A 17,338-nucleotide genomic window follows, 5' to 3' on the forward strand; every position below is an offset into this window, starting at 1 on the left:
ATTTAAAATCTTTATCTTTGTCATGTGCTGTTTTACCTGCTGTGTCTTGTTGGAGTTTATTTAATTTTCTCAAGTTCTTTCGTTTTAAAATTTTATTTTGAATTGCTGTCTGCATCCTTAAAGTAAGGAGCTGGACTATGCTGACTTAATTGCTCTTCTGTGCTGTTACTTACAGCATTCACTGAGACATTCACTGAGAAAGCAACCTAATCAAGCATTTACAATTTAAAAAATTTCTTAGCCTCTGTGCTAAAAATACCCACTTACGGATTATGCCCTTCTTGCATAGTAGAGTATATTTCTTCAGAGGTGAGGATAAGAAATTGAGGCACTAGATGTTTCCATTCAAAATATCTATGAGCACTACTGCCATTCTTACCACAGTGGGACAGGAAGCCCTGCTAGGAAAGTAGCAGAGCTCCTGATGCTGTGCAGATAAGTATGTCTCTGCACACGGAGTGATAATGCTTAGAAGTCCTGTGATTTAGGCAGCTTTCAATGCTGTTTGCTATTTGTATAACTGAGAATGCCACTAAAACCTGTAGTATCTTTGAAAATACTTTAATCTTTTACCACTGTACATAGGATCATAGAATAAGCTGGGTCAGATGGGACCTGTGGAGGTTATCTAGACCAATCTCCTGCTCCAAGCAGGATTGATTTCAAAGTCAGATGAGGTTTTCAGGATCTTGTCCAACTGAGTTGTAAAAATCTCCACGGATGGAGAATCCGTAACCTCTTTGGGCAAGCCTCTTTCAGTGCTTAAGCACTCTTGTGATTTTTTTTTTTTTCTTATATCCAATCCAATCCCTTGACAGTCCATTAGCTGCATCTTCAAGAAAATTCTGTCTTTGTCTTCCCTATGGCTCACCTTTAAGTAACTGAAGAATGCAAGTATTTCCCCTCTTCCTGCACCCTTCCCTACCCCAGCCTTCTTTTGGCCAAACAAGCCTATCTCCCTCAGCTTCTCCTTGTATGTTGTGTGCTTTAGTGCCCTGTCTTGGTTGTTGTATTCTCTCCCGTTTTTTGTGTCTCCAGTATTGGGGGGAACCTAAAACTTCTATAAGAGCACAGGAGCAAAAAGTTATATGTCATATAGGTATCTGAACAACAAAGCTATAAAATGAGTTGTCACCCTTTCTTGGTGAGCAGTTGTATTTCCAACATGGCTAAGTGCTTAACTGCATGCCTAGATTTAGTCTCTGTATTGGCATGTGAAATTAAGGTACCAGAAAAAAATCATCATTCATCATTCACAAAAATGGGGAATAGTTTTGACTGAAAGCATTTTGAATATTTTCGTTTTCTAAAGTATTATTCCATTTACAGTTTTAGACAGCTAAAAAGACAATTCCTTCACTGAAAATAATAATCAATGGGAATGTTTGTATTTAATATTCATGGGTATGAAAAAGAAGGTATAAATGATATAGAACTGACATGACATGCAGTAAACACTTGTAACAACCTGTCTCCTTATGCTTTAAAACTCTAGTATTTTAAAGATCTGTTGAGTGACTAACATGCAGTTACGCCATTATGCATACCCTATATCTGGCTGTAACAAACAAACATTCTTCATTTCACTGCACTCTTTGCAGGTGCAAAGGGTTGATGCATGCTAATCATTTGCAATACTGGGGTCCGAGGCATGTAGAGCTAAATTCTGCATCCTTTTTATGAGATGCCCCATTTGCTTTATTAAGGTAATTTGGACATGACTCCCAAATTATTTTTATGAAAATAATTTTCTTTGTGCAGTTTTTTTGTACAAATAATGTCTTTGTTATATAAAATTGTCTCAATTTCACCCATGAAAGGATTAAGAAAATTATTAAAATGACATATTTTTCACTAGATCTTCTTCACCACTGGGGAAATAAGAAAGATAAATACTAATTCCTTTCATATTTGTTTGTTTATTTTACTAACAAATACTACTGCTTGCTTTCAAAATGAAAGTGACTCTTTCCTTCTTTGTCTTTTTTCTGTCCTTTCTTTCTTGCTTTCGTGGATATGAACTCCAGGAGGACAAAGTGGTTAGAGCCTTTTTTCTGTCTAAAGTTCTTTTCTTTTATAGGTAGACTTATTTCCTGGCCTACATTTGCTTTCATTTACATAGGTGTAATTCCTGCTGAAGGCAAGGGGAGTTACTGTCACTAAAATGAAAGCAATGTTCGGCATGAAAGGCTTACTTGAGCTTCAGATAACTTACTAATAATGTTAGTTGTTGTGAACAGTATGCATGATGTTCCTCTCTGTTTGCAGCTTTTGTGAGCATGCCCCTACTTTTCTTTTAGTTTTGCAATATGATATGTGCACAGTTTAAAAAAATTAAATAGGTAATGGTCTCATAGGTGTTTCTCTTACAAAAATACAAGTGAATTTTGTCAAAGTGGCATAAAGTTATCAAAAAAAATTTTGCACCCTGTGGTAGTCATGTTTGTATCATTGATATGTATGCACTCAACATTTTAGCTTATAATTTTTTTTTAGCATGGTAGTTCAGTTTTGATTTTTAATGACAATACAATTAGATACCAGTAAACATTAAGAAAACATATTTATTCTAAACATTTAGGAATATGCCAGCAAAGTCATAGAGTTATCCACTAATGTATAAATTATTTTCTAAATTAAATGGTATGTAGGCATTCCTAAAATGTAGTGCACATATTGTATTGAGCATAATGTTGAAATAACGTTAGACAGTATGCATGTCACTGACACTGTGTTCGTCTTGCTGATATTACACCTACAGTAAATACTTTAATCTGATTTTATTTTAGCTATGTTTAGAAAAGGTAGCATAAATCTGAATTTGAGAATAAGCCTGGATATATCAATATTTTACCAAATTAAATGTGATTTTTTTTTTTTTTACATAACAGAATTGAGAAAACTACCTGAGCTAGTGTAAATCTGCTCTTCCGTGAAAATCTAATGTATTCTAAAGAATTGCAATTGCAAAAGCAACTTGCCCTGTAGTGCTTGGCAAGTAAGTTCCTATATTAGATGGAGTAAAGAAATTCTTTAGTGTTCATATGCATTTAGTGAATGTATACACAGCAAAGTCTTTTCCTACAATAAATGTATTTTTTTCTTACTGATAGCAGTGTCAAGGCTCACATTTAACTCACACGTATGGTTCAGAAATACTTTGCTTCATACAGAAGTTGTAAGCCAACTGCTGTTGTTGCCATTTAGGGTATGTTTTCACTAGCAGGTAAGCGATCTTTGTGGCGGGCCACATAGTGGTGCCCCAGTCTGTTAGAGAGTTACATAGTTTTCTTTTGGCCTACATCATCAGAGTTTTTCACAATTGAAAGGCTGTGAACTCATAGAAGCCATGAAGTAACACCAGTTCCTAGAATACAGAGGTAGCTGTAGAGTACAGAAGGTAGATGAATAAAAGGAACAATTTCCTCCTTGAAGAATTTACCCTTTCAGTATAATGTTGTAATTGATGCAAGCTAACAGTATTCCCACAGACAATCCAACAACTAAGGTCTGTGAGGTACTCATCTATTTTGTAGGAGTATCAAATACTAAATTCACCTGGAAAATAAAAAAACAAGAGTGAAGGAGGTCACAGTAATAAGGTTATATGATTATCTAGTTTTACCATGTTCATGTGTTAAGGAGGGAAGGGACAGGAATTTCTCTAGCTAATTGACTAGTTAGACTTTTCCATAAATAATGACAGTGCCTCAAGTCGCTTTAGGTAGTATCTGTCTCTGCTGATTTTGAAATAGATGTTTTAGAAGTTATGAAGGCAGAAAGAACAATAAATATTTTAGGTCAACTTTTTCTTGACTACAGACATTGTGAAGTAGGGACAGCAGTGGTATTCACCTTGCTATTTTAGTGCTAACAGTAAGGTTAAAAACCTTGGTGTATTGTATGCAGATACCATCAAAACAGATACTTCAGTATAAACAGAATTTTTTAATTTTGTGTGATACAGCATTTACCAGTAGGTTAACCCACTCAGAGAATCCTTAATGTAACTGGTTATCCTTCATTTTCCAGTGTTAGCATATCAGAGAACATGTGAATTTCAGTATTTAAGAGGCGTATTCTCTATTTTGTAACCATAGAATGGCAAGTTCAATCTGCAGTGCTCCTAGATAGAGCTATAGATACTTGGTGACTGTAGGTGGTATGTTGACCCAGTTAAAAGCATGGATTTGGAAAATGAGGTGTATTCAAAGCATCAGGTCTGTGAAGAGTTAGAGAGTAGAAAGACATTTTAGTATGTCCCCTGTAGAAATCTTGTCACATCTTTTGATAAAGATTAAGACTTTAGGGAAAAGCTGGGACAGCACAAGGTGTTGAATGATTGGGACAATCACACAACAGTCTACTGGTGATATTTATGGTGGTGGGGAATGGAATTGGACGTGAATTCTGACTGTGTTGTAATGTTGTAGTTGTACCATTAACCATGCACAGAAGACAACTTATATTACATACTAATACCACTTTGGAGTATAAAGCTCACTGTGTCTTTTCCCACACAGAGCGTGGGAATGATTAATGAATGTCCCAGTTCTTCATTAGTCTGGTATCACAGTATATAAAGAAGTACTTTTGCAAAGTGGAGACCCAGATGTGCCAGAAAGAAATAATTGGTTAAGTTATAAAAGAGTAAGATCATCTCTGAGACGCAAACAGTTGATTTTTTTAATTGAAAAACAGTGTGATTAGCCATTTTTTTCTGTCTTCTGGATTTTTTTTCTTTAAGCAGTAAAGATACATTTTAAAGGATTTCCTGCATTTGTGTCACTATTATTCAATCAAAATGTGACTATGAAGTAGAGGAATGCTCTTTGAGAAACCAGAGTCAATTAAGGCTGATCAAAATGAAGTTTATTTCAAAACAAAGATTCACAGGATCATCTTCCTTTTGCTTAGATTTTGACAATTATATTCCTAACCAAATAACTTTATTAAAATGAGGAACACCATTAGCTAGAATAGTGAAATTGTATGGCTATATAATTGAAAATCATGGAAGGTGTGATTGAAAAGATGAGGAACTAAGAAATGCAGTACAGTTTGTGTAAAACATATCCTCATTGCAAATAGTAGGAAATGAAGTAGTAGTAGAATATTTTTTTTAATTCTGACTGAATATTATCCTGAATTTAAATGAAATTATATACTGTGTACCTTTTCTTGGAGGCAGTGGCTTTAAAGTAATCACTGGTATTTCTGAAGAAAACAAGTAAGCAAGCAACTTAATATAGCAAGTTTTTTGAAACACTTGGCAGGATAAAACTTGGTTCCTTCTGATTTAGGTTCCTTCACTTGCTGGTCATGATTTAGCTTTTAAAACTTTGATAAAATCCCTATAAAGTGTTTAGTTAAGGACATTTGAGGTTTAAATACATCAATTCATATTTTGTTTTTCAAGTGTTCGTTTTCTTATTCTTTGCTTAATAACTGTCTCAGGTACAGAGATAAAAAGACTAGTTTTATGTTTCAAGTTAGATGCAATTTAATTAAATTACATGGAAATATTATTTGCAGCAAATGTTGTTTAGGTCAGTGCTACCCTGTTTGAAAGAGAGGGAAAATCTCTGTGGATTAGACAATGCCTGTTGCTGACAGTAAAAGGTGGGTGTTTGGTTTTTTTTTTGACTCCATCCCAGCAGTTAGGATATGGTTGCTCATTGTCTCTCATAAAATCAGAGTCAAATGAAGCAAAAAGGTTATGTATATGTGTGTTTATGATATAGAGAAATGTGTTTTGTTAAAAGCTGAAGGAGAGAGGGGACTTCAGAGAAACAGCAATTCCTTTATATTCCTGCTAGCGAGAGGAAGTCTTATTAATTTTCTTGCATCCCCTTCATTCAGTGCTAGGAAGAATAGTTTCCTGAGAAAACACTGATGGCCCTGGAACCTGATCTGGAGTCCATCAGAGGAGTAGAAAGACTGGACTACTCAGTATTAATTTCACAGATTCTAACACAGACCTGTAAGTCAAACTGGAAGAATAGATTTTGTTTTCATAGTTATATTTCTGCATAATCAATTAAACACTTCTCTTGCTGGTCATGATCTGGCTTTTAAAAACTTTGATAAAATCCATGTACAGTGTTTAGTTATGGATATTTGAGAGTTAGATACATAAATTCATGTGTTCCAAGTGCCTTTTCAAGTGACAAGTTTTAAAGTGACATGAAATGGGCAATTCAGTGGCCTGGCTTTCAGAGGTTCTGATACTTTCTCTGTTCTTTCATCTCCTTTAGTGGGTTCAGGAAGTTGTTTTGGGGGAATCTGTTTTAAACTGGTACAGGTAAATCAAAGCCTTCAACGGAACTGTTTATAATTCCGTAAAGGATAAACCTGAGGAGCAATGCTAGGGAACTTTGTCCTTGTTCTGTCTTTATTTCCTGTGCAACTGGATAAAACATTTAACGCTTTCCTTGCAGTAAGTCTTCTACCTTTGTAATGTTATTGAAATACTTAAGACACGGACAAATAGCTTGTCTTTAAAAATCAAGTCTTCCACCTTCACCAGTCTTAAGAAGCTGCACAATCTTTTTTTGATAAAGTCATCTCAAAGACTTCTCTAAGCAAATTCAGAATCGAATGTATTTACTGAATAATTTCCTATGTTAATTTCCCTAATAAATTGACTGACTTTGGAATTTTACTTGAACTTTAACATTAAATCAAATTTTAATAATTTTTGAGATTCCTAGACAGAGTTCAGACAATGACAGTTATTTTTAGCAAATTAGTCTCGTAAAACAATTCTATATAAAATTACATTAGAAAAGATCAAAAGCAATTATCATTGGGCATTATTCTCCCTCCCTTTGTCTTGCTGCAGTTAAAACTTCCTATTCCCCAGTTTTCCTTCACCATGTTCCAGAGTAATGAATATTATTATTCCACTCAGGAGAGACCAAGGTGGTGGTGAGAATGCTTCCCGTCATTTTGTGGAAATTTCACTGTTAAACAAAAGAGAAAGTTTTTCTCGTTTTACTTATGGCATTCTGAACAGTTCCTGGGCCCTACCAAGAATCCTGTTGTTTCTAAACCATCTGTGTTGCAGGTCCGTACCTCCACAGTGCCCTACAGCTTTCTCACCTGGAATTGCACAAATGTGATAAGTATCTGTAGAAACCATAGGCTGCTCCTCCTACTGCTGCCTTCTTGCTATTGGAAAATACCTGTTTGGGTAAACTCTGACCCTGTTTTTGACACTTGACTCAGACTGACTTTGTGTCTTATGAAGAAACACTCTCTGGGTCTCAACAAGTTTTTCATGGGCTGTATGTGCTCTAAAGGATATGCTTTTTTAACAAAGAATTATGTTAATTTCCAGATTACTGAAATTTGGAAAAAAACTTTTTTACAAAAAGACTCACAAAAACAATAGAATATTTCCTAGACTTAGAATACCTCTGACAAAAGCCTCGTGTACAAGCTATTATTTAGGATCATTTTCTGAGATATCTCTCTGCTGCGGGAAGCTTAATGATTTTCCTCAGCTCTTTCAGTATTGTCTTTCAGACTGGGATCTCTAAAAGTAATTCGGAGAGTTGGCAACTTAGACCTTCCTGTCTGGGGCCGCTTGTCCTAGGCTGTTCTCTGATCCTATTTCTCATGTATCCATTTGTCTAAGCTGCTCTCCTTTATCTTACTATGTTCAGAGCTCACTCTTGTTTCCTTCATCACTACAGAATACACCTCCAGTAGCAGAAGGTGCTTTTAACAAGCATGGCACTGAAAGCCCATTGTTTTTTTCTGTCTTCTGTTTCTTGGGGTTGGATTGCAAAACATAAATAAAATGGACTCTCTGTAGATATATTTAAATACTAAGTTGCTTCTTTTCTCTCTGTCAAAATTACTCTGCACAGTCAAATCATGTTCTCTACTCAAAAATATGTCACCTAGCTTTCGGGTTTCACTATTTTCAAGACTGTGATGACGTGACGTGTAATAGAATGTAGTCAGTATACATACATCTTATTAAAGTTGCAGATTTAAACTTGCCCGAAATCCTGGTGAAGACCACACATGGGAAATGCATCCTATTGATGGTTAAATTGGCATACAAATGTTTTCCCTAAATTAGATCTCATGTGTTGTTAACTTTGATGGCCTTACTGTCATACTAAGATACACTCTGTGCTGGCCATGACAGTCAAGGAACAGGGAGGTTACACTACATTGTAGTCCAACTTCATACTAACGTCTGTGAGCTGCTGGAGAAGTTGGGGGACACGGGGAAAGAATGAGGGTTCTTGCTTTTTTTTTCTTTTTTTTGTTCAGCACAATGCCCTTTGGCCCATTTCCTCACGTACAGATCAACAGCACACCCTCCACAGTGTTCAAGGAAATGGTAGTGTGGTCCTAGCAACCACCAGTCTCCTTTTCCAGCTTCTCTTGTATTTGAAAGTTAATTGGAAAATAAAAATAAAGTAACTTCTTGACACAACGTAGTTTCAGAATGGTCTTAACTAATGACTACCTGGGGTTTTATATGTCTATGCAGTGAGACTTTGCTTTTGTTAGCAAGCTCCATGCTTGAAGAACACACTTGGATATGGTTCTTGCTTAAGAATGAACAGAAAACTAACTAGAAGAGTAAGTCAGTCTTAAAATCTTTTTGCAGTCATATATGTACTTCTTCAACACCGAATAAGCAAGGGTTTGTATAATGTTTTCACTTACAACAGTCAGTGTAAAAAGGTACTAGTTCCTCCTATGAGCCTTGTCCTGTACATGTACACTGTGGTGTTGTAATTTTGTAGTACAGAAATTAGAAGTAGTTTGTTTGCTTTTAGATGGTACTGAATTTCTGAAAAGCATTAGAGCTGATTTAGAGAGAGCCTGGTGGAATTAGAGGAGCTGGCTTTCATTTTGCTAACTATTTCTCCTATCCTGATAGCACTAGAAATTTATCTTTTAATTTCAAATTGTGCAAAATACATCCATTTTCCATTTAATTTCTTCTTCAAGCTATCCTAAAATAATCTTATGTTAAAATGTGTATGGAAACAGTGTAATAAAAATATATACTTTATCACATCAATACATTTTCACTTTTATTTTTGTTCAAATTAATAAAGCTATTTGCAATTCTGGAAACACAAGACGAAACAGTTCTTAAGCAGTAAGTTATATTTGCCACCTGTTGCAATATTCAGAAACCATATCATGTGCTATTAAGTTCCAGGTGTAGACCTTTATCAAAGGTAGCTCAGCAAATTCCTTGTTTCAGTCGCAGGTGTGTAACAGCACACCAAGGACTCTTTGGACACAGTTAGACATTATGGCACAGCAGGGGATAGTATAAATGTTTAATTATCTAGATTCAGCTTCAGTGGCTGGAAACCAGTGCCTATATATATAAATAATGAAGACATTGCTAGTAATAGAGTAAAGTGGCAAACCTCCCTAGGTGTGGGTTTGGTTTTTTTTTTTTTTTTTTTCTCAACTGTTTGCTTAGAGCTTTATTTAGCTAGTATCTTCAAGGAACAGTTTATTGATAGGTTGAGGAATTGAATGAAAAAGGCCTTGCATCTGGGTTAATATTGTCTGTTTGCTGTCTGCTGTGTGAAGAAAAGAATTTGTACGGCAAGCATCTGTTGATGTATCAAATACTGGATGCACAGGCAAGACAGTTATTCAGCATAGTATGAGTGACTTTATGTAAACAACTTCAGCAGATATTGGACTTCATGCATTCATGGAGAGATTTAAATAAATGTCAAAAATACTGTGTTTAAACAAGATGTCACCTATGAAGTATAAATAGGAAGGTATTTGAAAATTAGAACTTCCTTGGTTTGAATTATTATAAAGATGCCTTCATTCAGCATCAAGGAGATCTACGGAAAAGCCTGGATTTCAGGTAGCTAATTCAATTTCAGTCAATTGATGTGTGTTAATGTTTGTAGTTTTTTGACAATTAGTTTCATGTAGTTCACAAGTCCTTCTTATCATTTTAGATCTGCAAGAAATAAAATACCTATGCTTTGTAAACCAAATACATAAGAAATTAATAGGAGTTCTGTTTGATGTTGGAGATAATATACTTTCACAAAATAAATCCCTAGAGTATTTTTATACTGGTAGAGTCATAGATGTATCTTTATCAGCTGAAGTTAGAATCTCAGTCATTTATTTTACTATGCATACAGGTACACCTACCATTTATCTTTAAATGTTTAAACTTCTTGGGCAGTGTTAATCACTAGTGTTCATTGAACCTGTTCATCTTTCAGTTTCAGTATAAGTGCTACATAACTTCAGAGTCATGACCTGGTTAATTAAGGTGTTCTTGCTCTCAGATACTTGGTCATGTGATTATGAAAGATGATATTTATTGTTGTTAACTATTTGGATTTCTTACAGTTCTAGGTAGGGAATGTATGGTATATTTCTAGGAGATTAGAATAGTTTTACCTCTACACTGAAGATAGGGTTCAAATGCTTTTTTTTTCTCCCAGTGTGTACAATTGTCTAGTTGTCTGTTTGCATTTATTATTAGCTCATTTTTAAACTATAGCACCATGATGATTATATATATATTTTAACAAATTGTTTTTGCTCTGTACGTGGGAAGGAAATTCCTCTTAGTCTGCTTTAAATTCTTTTTTTAGTTTTATCTAATCCTGGTTTTGCTTCTTTTTGTCATGGACATCATTGGGAGAGGCCAAAGAAAGCTCTCACTGTAGTGGATGTCTGGCCTCAGTCATATGGGAAGAGCATAATTGTTTGCATTGTTATTAACATATTTGTTTTGTGGCAAAAAGTGAAAATTTGCTCATATTTTAGCCTATAGAACCAGACACCAATCTCAAGTGCTCATTAAAAAAATGTCTAAGAAAGTTATTCTTTTATTCAAGAGAGAATACTTTATTATTATGGACCGTGTGGCAGAGATTTTTTTGGTAGTACTCTGTTTCTGGACTCTTTCTAGATTAATATGATTATTTTTTGTTTTATAGCTTCTTATGTATTTATCTTAACTGGCTATTTATAAAGAGACCTTGAAATAAAATAGCTATGATCCTGCAACATGAGACTTCTGTAATTTTATTGTGCTAAAAGCTTAATAGAATACCATAGGTACATTTTGTATGTGAACAGGATTCTGATACTTACATTGTAGTTGTGTCAGAAATTTTAAATTCAATTTTAAGTAATAACAAATCCAAGCCTATTAGGCTTTTCCTTTTTCTATAACTTTTAGCTTTTATTAACGTAATTTATTAATCTTTCCTTCTCATGTTTAGTACAACACTACCAGCACAGATTATCTGGGAATTATTTAAGGAAACCGTCATGTAAATGAAACACATTACCCTTTTTAGTAAAGATAAAAAGACATCATCCTTGTTTTCAGTGATTTTTAAATATATATACTTTTATTACTGGTTACCATTCAGATCAGCATGGGGTTCTGTTAGTTGAAGCCTCCTATAGAGCATAGGTGACATGCTGAACAAAGAAGGTTGTGAACCAACTGGGTCCTTTAATGGTAAAGATCCAGGCCTTAACATAAATGTATTGGTTTGGCTCTCTGGAGCACATCTGTGAAGTGTATGTCCCTCCGAAATGATCTGCTGCAAGATATTTTCAAATCGAAGTTTCATAAAACTTCTTTGATCAGTCACTGTTTCAGATCTTCATGATACCTTTGTCAAAAAATGTTCCTAAATAAATAAATAAAAAAGGTAACTAGAGAAGTATGCATTTGATTTGAAAGCATATAGTGTCTGAGCCAACTGAGAATAGTACTGTAAATCTGGAGGTACTCTGCAGTGATGAAATTAGTAAGCATAGGAAACAAAGCATTACTTCCTTCAAGGATGGTGAAGACACGACTGATCCAAACCTGCCACCCCAGTGGGCCACTTTGTTCCTGTCACTGTGATAATTCTCTCAGTAAGTGACATGTTGTAGTGATCTACTTTTCTCAAGCCTCTAATTAGCCTGGAAAAGTTTTCTTCACATCTCTTGATGTGGAAAGACAGAGCTAGGTGACATGCACATATTGTAAATTTGTAATTTACATTGTAAATACACATGCATGCTCTCTCCTGTTTTTCCCTCAAGCCTGCAGTAGTTCTCACAGCTGATGCTGAATTGAAAAGAGTGTGTGTCTAGGTCAGAAGGAGGAGAACTGTGTGTAAGTCTGTGAGTTTCCTCTTCTTGACCTCTCCAAGGCCACTATTTCTCACCCCATTAGCAGCAGTCCTGGCACATGAGAAGGAATCCAACACTGAATTTGGGGCATTAATGGAACTCAAACACATTTTGGTTTTAGGCAGCCTTGATGTAATTTGGATAGTTTTTTTAAAGTACTAGACATGAAGCATCCTTTTTTACTCAAAGTACAGCTCTTTCCATGTATACCAAAATAATTTGGTCCATATCTTATTATATGCTTCTGGTTTTGTTACAATAAACCTTAAAGCAGTCCTTCAGTAAGTTCATGATGTCATATGAAATGTAAAAAGCCAAGTCAGATTCTTCCCGCTGTCATATGAAAAATCTGCAATGAAGTGTTTGTTATGCCTTTACAATTGTGGTTGTCCAGTGAGGGAGCTGTGCCTATTATTCCTAAAGCCTGAGGATATACTGAAGTTACTGAGACTTGCCCCATATATCCCAGCATTTACTAGATTCTCTACAGTTAATTAGAAAGCAATTGCAATCATGCTACTTAGTCAACAACCTTCATTGTTACTATTTTAAGTTCATAAAAAGTAGGCTTACTGTGGAATAGAAGCTTTGTTTTCCTGTAGTTTTCATCCTTGCAGTTGTGTGATCATGTTCAGACTCTGGTTATAGTTAAATATATGGTGATGCTAATTTTGATGTGAGCATTTCTTCCTGTCTTATCTGCCTTATGCTTGTAGGAAATCAACTTGTCAAATAGGAGTGAAGCCATAACCGATCCCAAGAAATTCTGCCAATAAATCATTAGTAGATGAAAAATATTTGCCTTTCTAATCACTTCAGCCCAGGTCCCAAGGAATCCTTTAAATTACTGAAGTTTGATTTCATTTTCATCCTGTTTTTCTTTAACAGTCAGTGAAATCATGAATGTGGGGTTTTTTTGCCTATACTTCATAATTTTAGTATTATGAACTTCTATATTTTGAAGAAATCATCCTTTAGAACTATGAACTTAATGCTATGTCCATGTGAGGTTCCTGATCTGAAGGCATGAAAATGATGAAAGTAGCTAGTTTTGTTGACTTGTTTTTTTGAGTAGGATGACAGTGAATTTAGAAAAAATCATAGAAAACTTAGAAAAGTGCATATACTTACTCTGTAGGCTTTATTGAATGCATACTTCTCTAGTCATCAATTTAAATATTTACCATTTTATGACCTGTAAAGAGAGAGAGCAGATTCTGATTTTGGGCAGAAGAACTGCTATTTTCACTTCTTTTGGTTGTAGTGTAACTGCACTAAGATTTTTTTTAAAAAAAAAAAGTACTTAAATTTTTGAAGTAATTTCTGTCTGAACAAAAATTTTGTCTTTTCTGATATGACATTTGAGAATATTCAGGAAACTACTCTGAATACATGAGAAGAAATTATCCAGCATTCTTCTTACTTTGATGTTCCTTTTGTAAAAGTTGAAAGTGGTTATACTGTTTGCTTTCAGAAGTCAGAGCAGGTGTGCATTTAGTATGGTGAGGTTAGCTATCTGTGAGTTACTCTCTCAAAACCAGTGTTATTCAACAAACATCCTTCAGGCAACATATAATTCTGAACCAGATACAAGAAAAATTCAGTACTATCATATTGCTTCAAAACTGAGGACAAAGTTTCCACTTGTACTTCACAGATTGTAAGAAATCCTGAAGTACCTAAACAGTTTTGTTTATAGGAAAGCTGACACTATAGCATGAACAATTTCATCGGATAACACTGTAACTGTTGAACCAGGGCCTTTAAGCCTTTCAAGTATCTAGATCTGAAATCTAAAAGAAAAGAAGAATAAAATGAAACAGGAACCTTCAAAGAAATCTGGCTAACTTTAGGGGTTGTTTACAGAAATTTTGAGGGAAGACTTCAAAGTTTTTGTTACCACTTTCCAAAGCCTTTTACTGTTGGTGCATTACTGTAACATTGCTAACATGATACACGACTAAAGCCCACTAGAGGGAGCCAGAAATGTTTTATTATGATATTGCCAAGTCAGTATTTCAGGTGATTTCCATTTCTACTTTTTATCCAGCTCTAGGAAAGTGTAACATAATGCTGTATCCTTTATGGCACATTCTAATGTGCATGTCATATCGTTGTCATAGGTAAGGCTTTGTTCATGTCCCAAATCTGCAAAACAGGAGCTGTCTGCTGCGTAAGGCAATTATTTAAGATAGAGCATGCCACAAGTTACAAACTTATGCAATAACAAGTAGGGAAGAAAGGAATGGCTTTATCAGAGAGAAAAAGACCACAGTCTTCACTTTCAATGGAGATAAATATGGGTTAGGCCTGGTCCAGAACTGGGAACAAAGACACACATAACATCCTGAGAAGATAAAAAATTCTTTCATAAAGAAACCATTGCGTCAGTATTTAATCTCAACAGAAGTGCCTGTTTAACCACGTTTCTTTCTGAAGCCTCAAACGTTTAACCTAGCCCATTTATATAGGCTGCATGCGGTGTCTCCGCAGACCTTGAGTTGCTTCACTCGACATTGTCTGTAGTATATGTGAAAAAATGTAGGGAGAAGCAGAAGCCACACGGAGATGACAATAGTAAGGTACGCTGTTTTATCAAGGTAAAATGACAAGAGCTTCCAGCTGTGAGCTGGAGTGTAATAACTGCACAGCATATTTAAAAAGGTTTCCTAACAAACTACATGCTCTTTGTTAGGCAAACTGCATGTCATTTCTAAGGCACAGACATAGTTTCCAGGACATACTTCTAGAAATCCTTTTATTCTGATGAGAGCTTCAAATCCTGATGCGAAGTTTGTCAGGGCTAAATTATCTTTGTAATTAGGTAATATTCTTTGAAAACTCTGCTAGTTGTTAGCTGCAAACTCAAATAGTAGTGTGGATGCTTTTTTGAAGAGACATTACTAGCCTATTCAGTTATCAGTATTCTTCCAGACACTTAGTCTGTGACTTGTTTCCTGTTCTTATTTCATCTGTATTCTCATATTATGAGTTTTGAAAGACGTGAAGGACTTAAGATATGAGACTTTGCATTGTTCTGCTTTACACTGTCAGTTCATGTACACATAATGTGTATGTGAAAAGTTTTACCACCTTCTGTCTCCCTTTCCCTGCAAGAGGGAAGGTTGCAAAAGGAAAATAAAGCAGGAGGTGGTTGTTAAACTGCAGATATAATTATCTGGGTGAAAGTAGTACTTATTTTAGGGAAGGCAGTAAATCTCACTAATAACACTTCTGAAGCCTGCTAATTTATACTAGCAGTGAAGGGGAAGCATTCGCTAGCTACCTCAACAGGTTGCTGAAGTAGCAGAAGGACTTTGCATATGTTGAATTTGTAGACATTTTAAAGGAAGAAGTAATTATGGAGTGCATGCTCTCTCTCTCTCTGTAAAGTAGAAATGTAGACAATTAACCAGATGTGTTTCCTAACAAAGGGGATGATTTGAAACTGGGATTAAAAATAATTAGCTTTATTTCAGTGTACATAACTTCCTTTTTCCTTTCATAAAATATGGTTGTTCTCTTCAGGATATTGATAAGTAATGTCTATGTGGCTATGTTAGGTGTCACTAAGTCTGTTGCTTTTCTACTCTTATTCTCCTTTTATATTTTGAAATTCATTAAACTGACATACACATAAAATATTTTTTTAATCTTAGATTTTCTTACTGTTCTGTCAGGGTTAACTGTGGCTGCATCTCATTTAGGCAGAAGATGTGTAGCTGTGGTAGCATGCAACTCAGTGTAGGTTTCCAGCCTGGATAGCACAGCATAGCTAGCCAGTTGACGGAGTTGATTGTCCGACTCTACACTGCACTGGTGCAGCCCCACCTAGAGTACTGTGTGCAGTTTTGAGTGCCTCAATGTATGAAGAACATCAGACTGTTAGAGTGTGTCCAGAGGAGGGCAACCAAGATGGTGAAAGGCCTCAAGGACAAGTCTTAGGAGGAGCATCTGAGGGAACTGGGATTGTTTAGTCTGGAGGAGGCTGAGGGGAGACCTTATTGCTCTCTACAACTACCTGAAAGGAGGTAGTAGTGAGGTGGGTGTTGGTCTCTTCTCCCAAGTAACTAGTGATAGGATGAGAGGAAATGGCCTCAAGTTGCATCAGGGCAGGTTTAGATTGGATATTAGGAGAAATTTCTTCACTGAAAGAGTGGTCAAGCATTGGAACAGGCTGCCCAGAGAGGTGGTGGAGTCACCATCCCTGGAGGTGTTCAAAAAATGTGTAGATGTGGCACTTTGGGACATGGTTTAGTAGGCATGGTGGTGTTGGGTTGACAGTTGGACTGATGATCTTAGAGGTCCTTTCCAACCTTAATGATTCCTCATTTTACTCATTAAAAAATAATCTAGCCACCAAGCCAGGAAACATGAAATTAATTCTTACTCTACCCTTAATTGGTTTAGTAGTGGACTTGGTAGTGTCAGGTTAATGGTTGGACTTGCTGATCTTAAAGGTCTTTTCCAACCTAAACAATTCTGTGATTCTATGTTCATCCTGGAGAAGAGAAGGCTGAGGGGTGACCTCATCGCAGTCTACAACTTCCTCGAGGGAGGCGGGTCAGTGTGTGTGTGTGTGCTGATCTCCTGTCTCTGGTGACCAGTGATAGGACACGAGGAAATGGAATGAAGCTGCGTCAGGGGAACTTCAGACTGGTCATTAGGAAAAGGTTCTTCACTGAGAGGGTGGTCGGTCACTGGAACAGGCTCCCCAGGGAACTGGTCATGGCACCAAGCCTGTCAGAGTTCAAGGAGCTGGTTCAGAGTTCTGGATGATGCTCTTAGTCATATGGTTTAGTTTTAGATAGTCCTGCGAGGAGCAGGGAGTTAGACTTGATGATCCTTATGGGTCCCTTCCAACTCGAGATATTTTATGATTCTGTGATTCTATATGTGTTATTCTTTGGCTGGGCTTTGCAGCCTGCACTGAGAGCTGCGCTGCTGTGACTGCATTGATAGAGTCTAGGCAGCAGGTTTCTGTTAAGTTGAAGAATGTTTATGTGGGATTCAGTACAGCAGTAACTGCATGATAAAGATCTCAATTTTTCTATTACCATTCTGTTACATTTCATTACAGTTGGATCTTTCATTTTTCTCAGACAATTACAGTAATGAGTGATGACACAGATGATGTAAGCAGTGTAGTTCTGTTGACTTC

General features: G+C 36.0%; 1 protein-coding gene across 27 annotated transcripts in view; it reads left to right on the plus strand.

The window, feature by feature from the left end:
• Window positions 1-17,338, plus strand: part of RIMS2 (regulating synaptic membrane exocytosis 2) — a 496,337-nt gene that overhangs the window by 110,822 nt on the left and 368,177 nt on the right. For 13 of the 27 annotated variants that reach the window (XM_075728355.1, XM_075704496.1, XM_075728363.1 and 10 more), the window contains one exon: window positions 2,028-2,039. The exons of the other annotated variants lie outside the window; for them this stretch is intronic. In XM_075728355.1, coding sequence (XP_075584470.1) covers window positions 2,028-2,039 — 12 coding nt within the window. The remainder of the gene's footprint in view (window positions 1-2,027; window positions 2,040-17,338) is intronic. 27 annotated transcript variants of the gene reach the window in all.

Source organism: Pelecanus crispus, chromosome 2 (assembly GCF_030463565.1).
Source record: "Pelecanus crispus isolate bPelCri1 chromosome 2, bPelCri1.pri, whole genome shotgun sequence".
Lineage (NCBI taxonomy): Eukaryota > Metazoa > Chordata > Aves > Pelecaniformes > Pelecanidae > Pelecanus > Pelecanus crispus.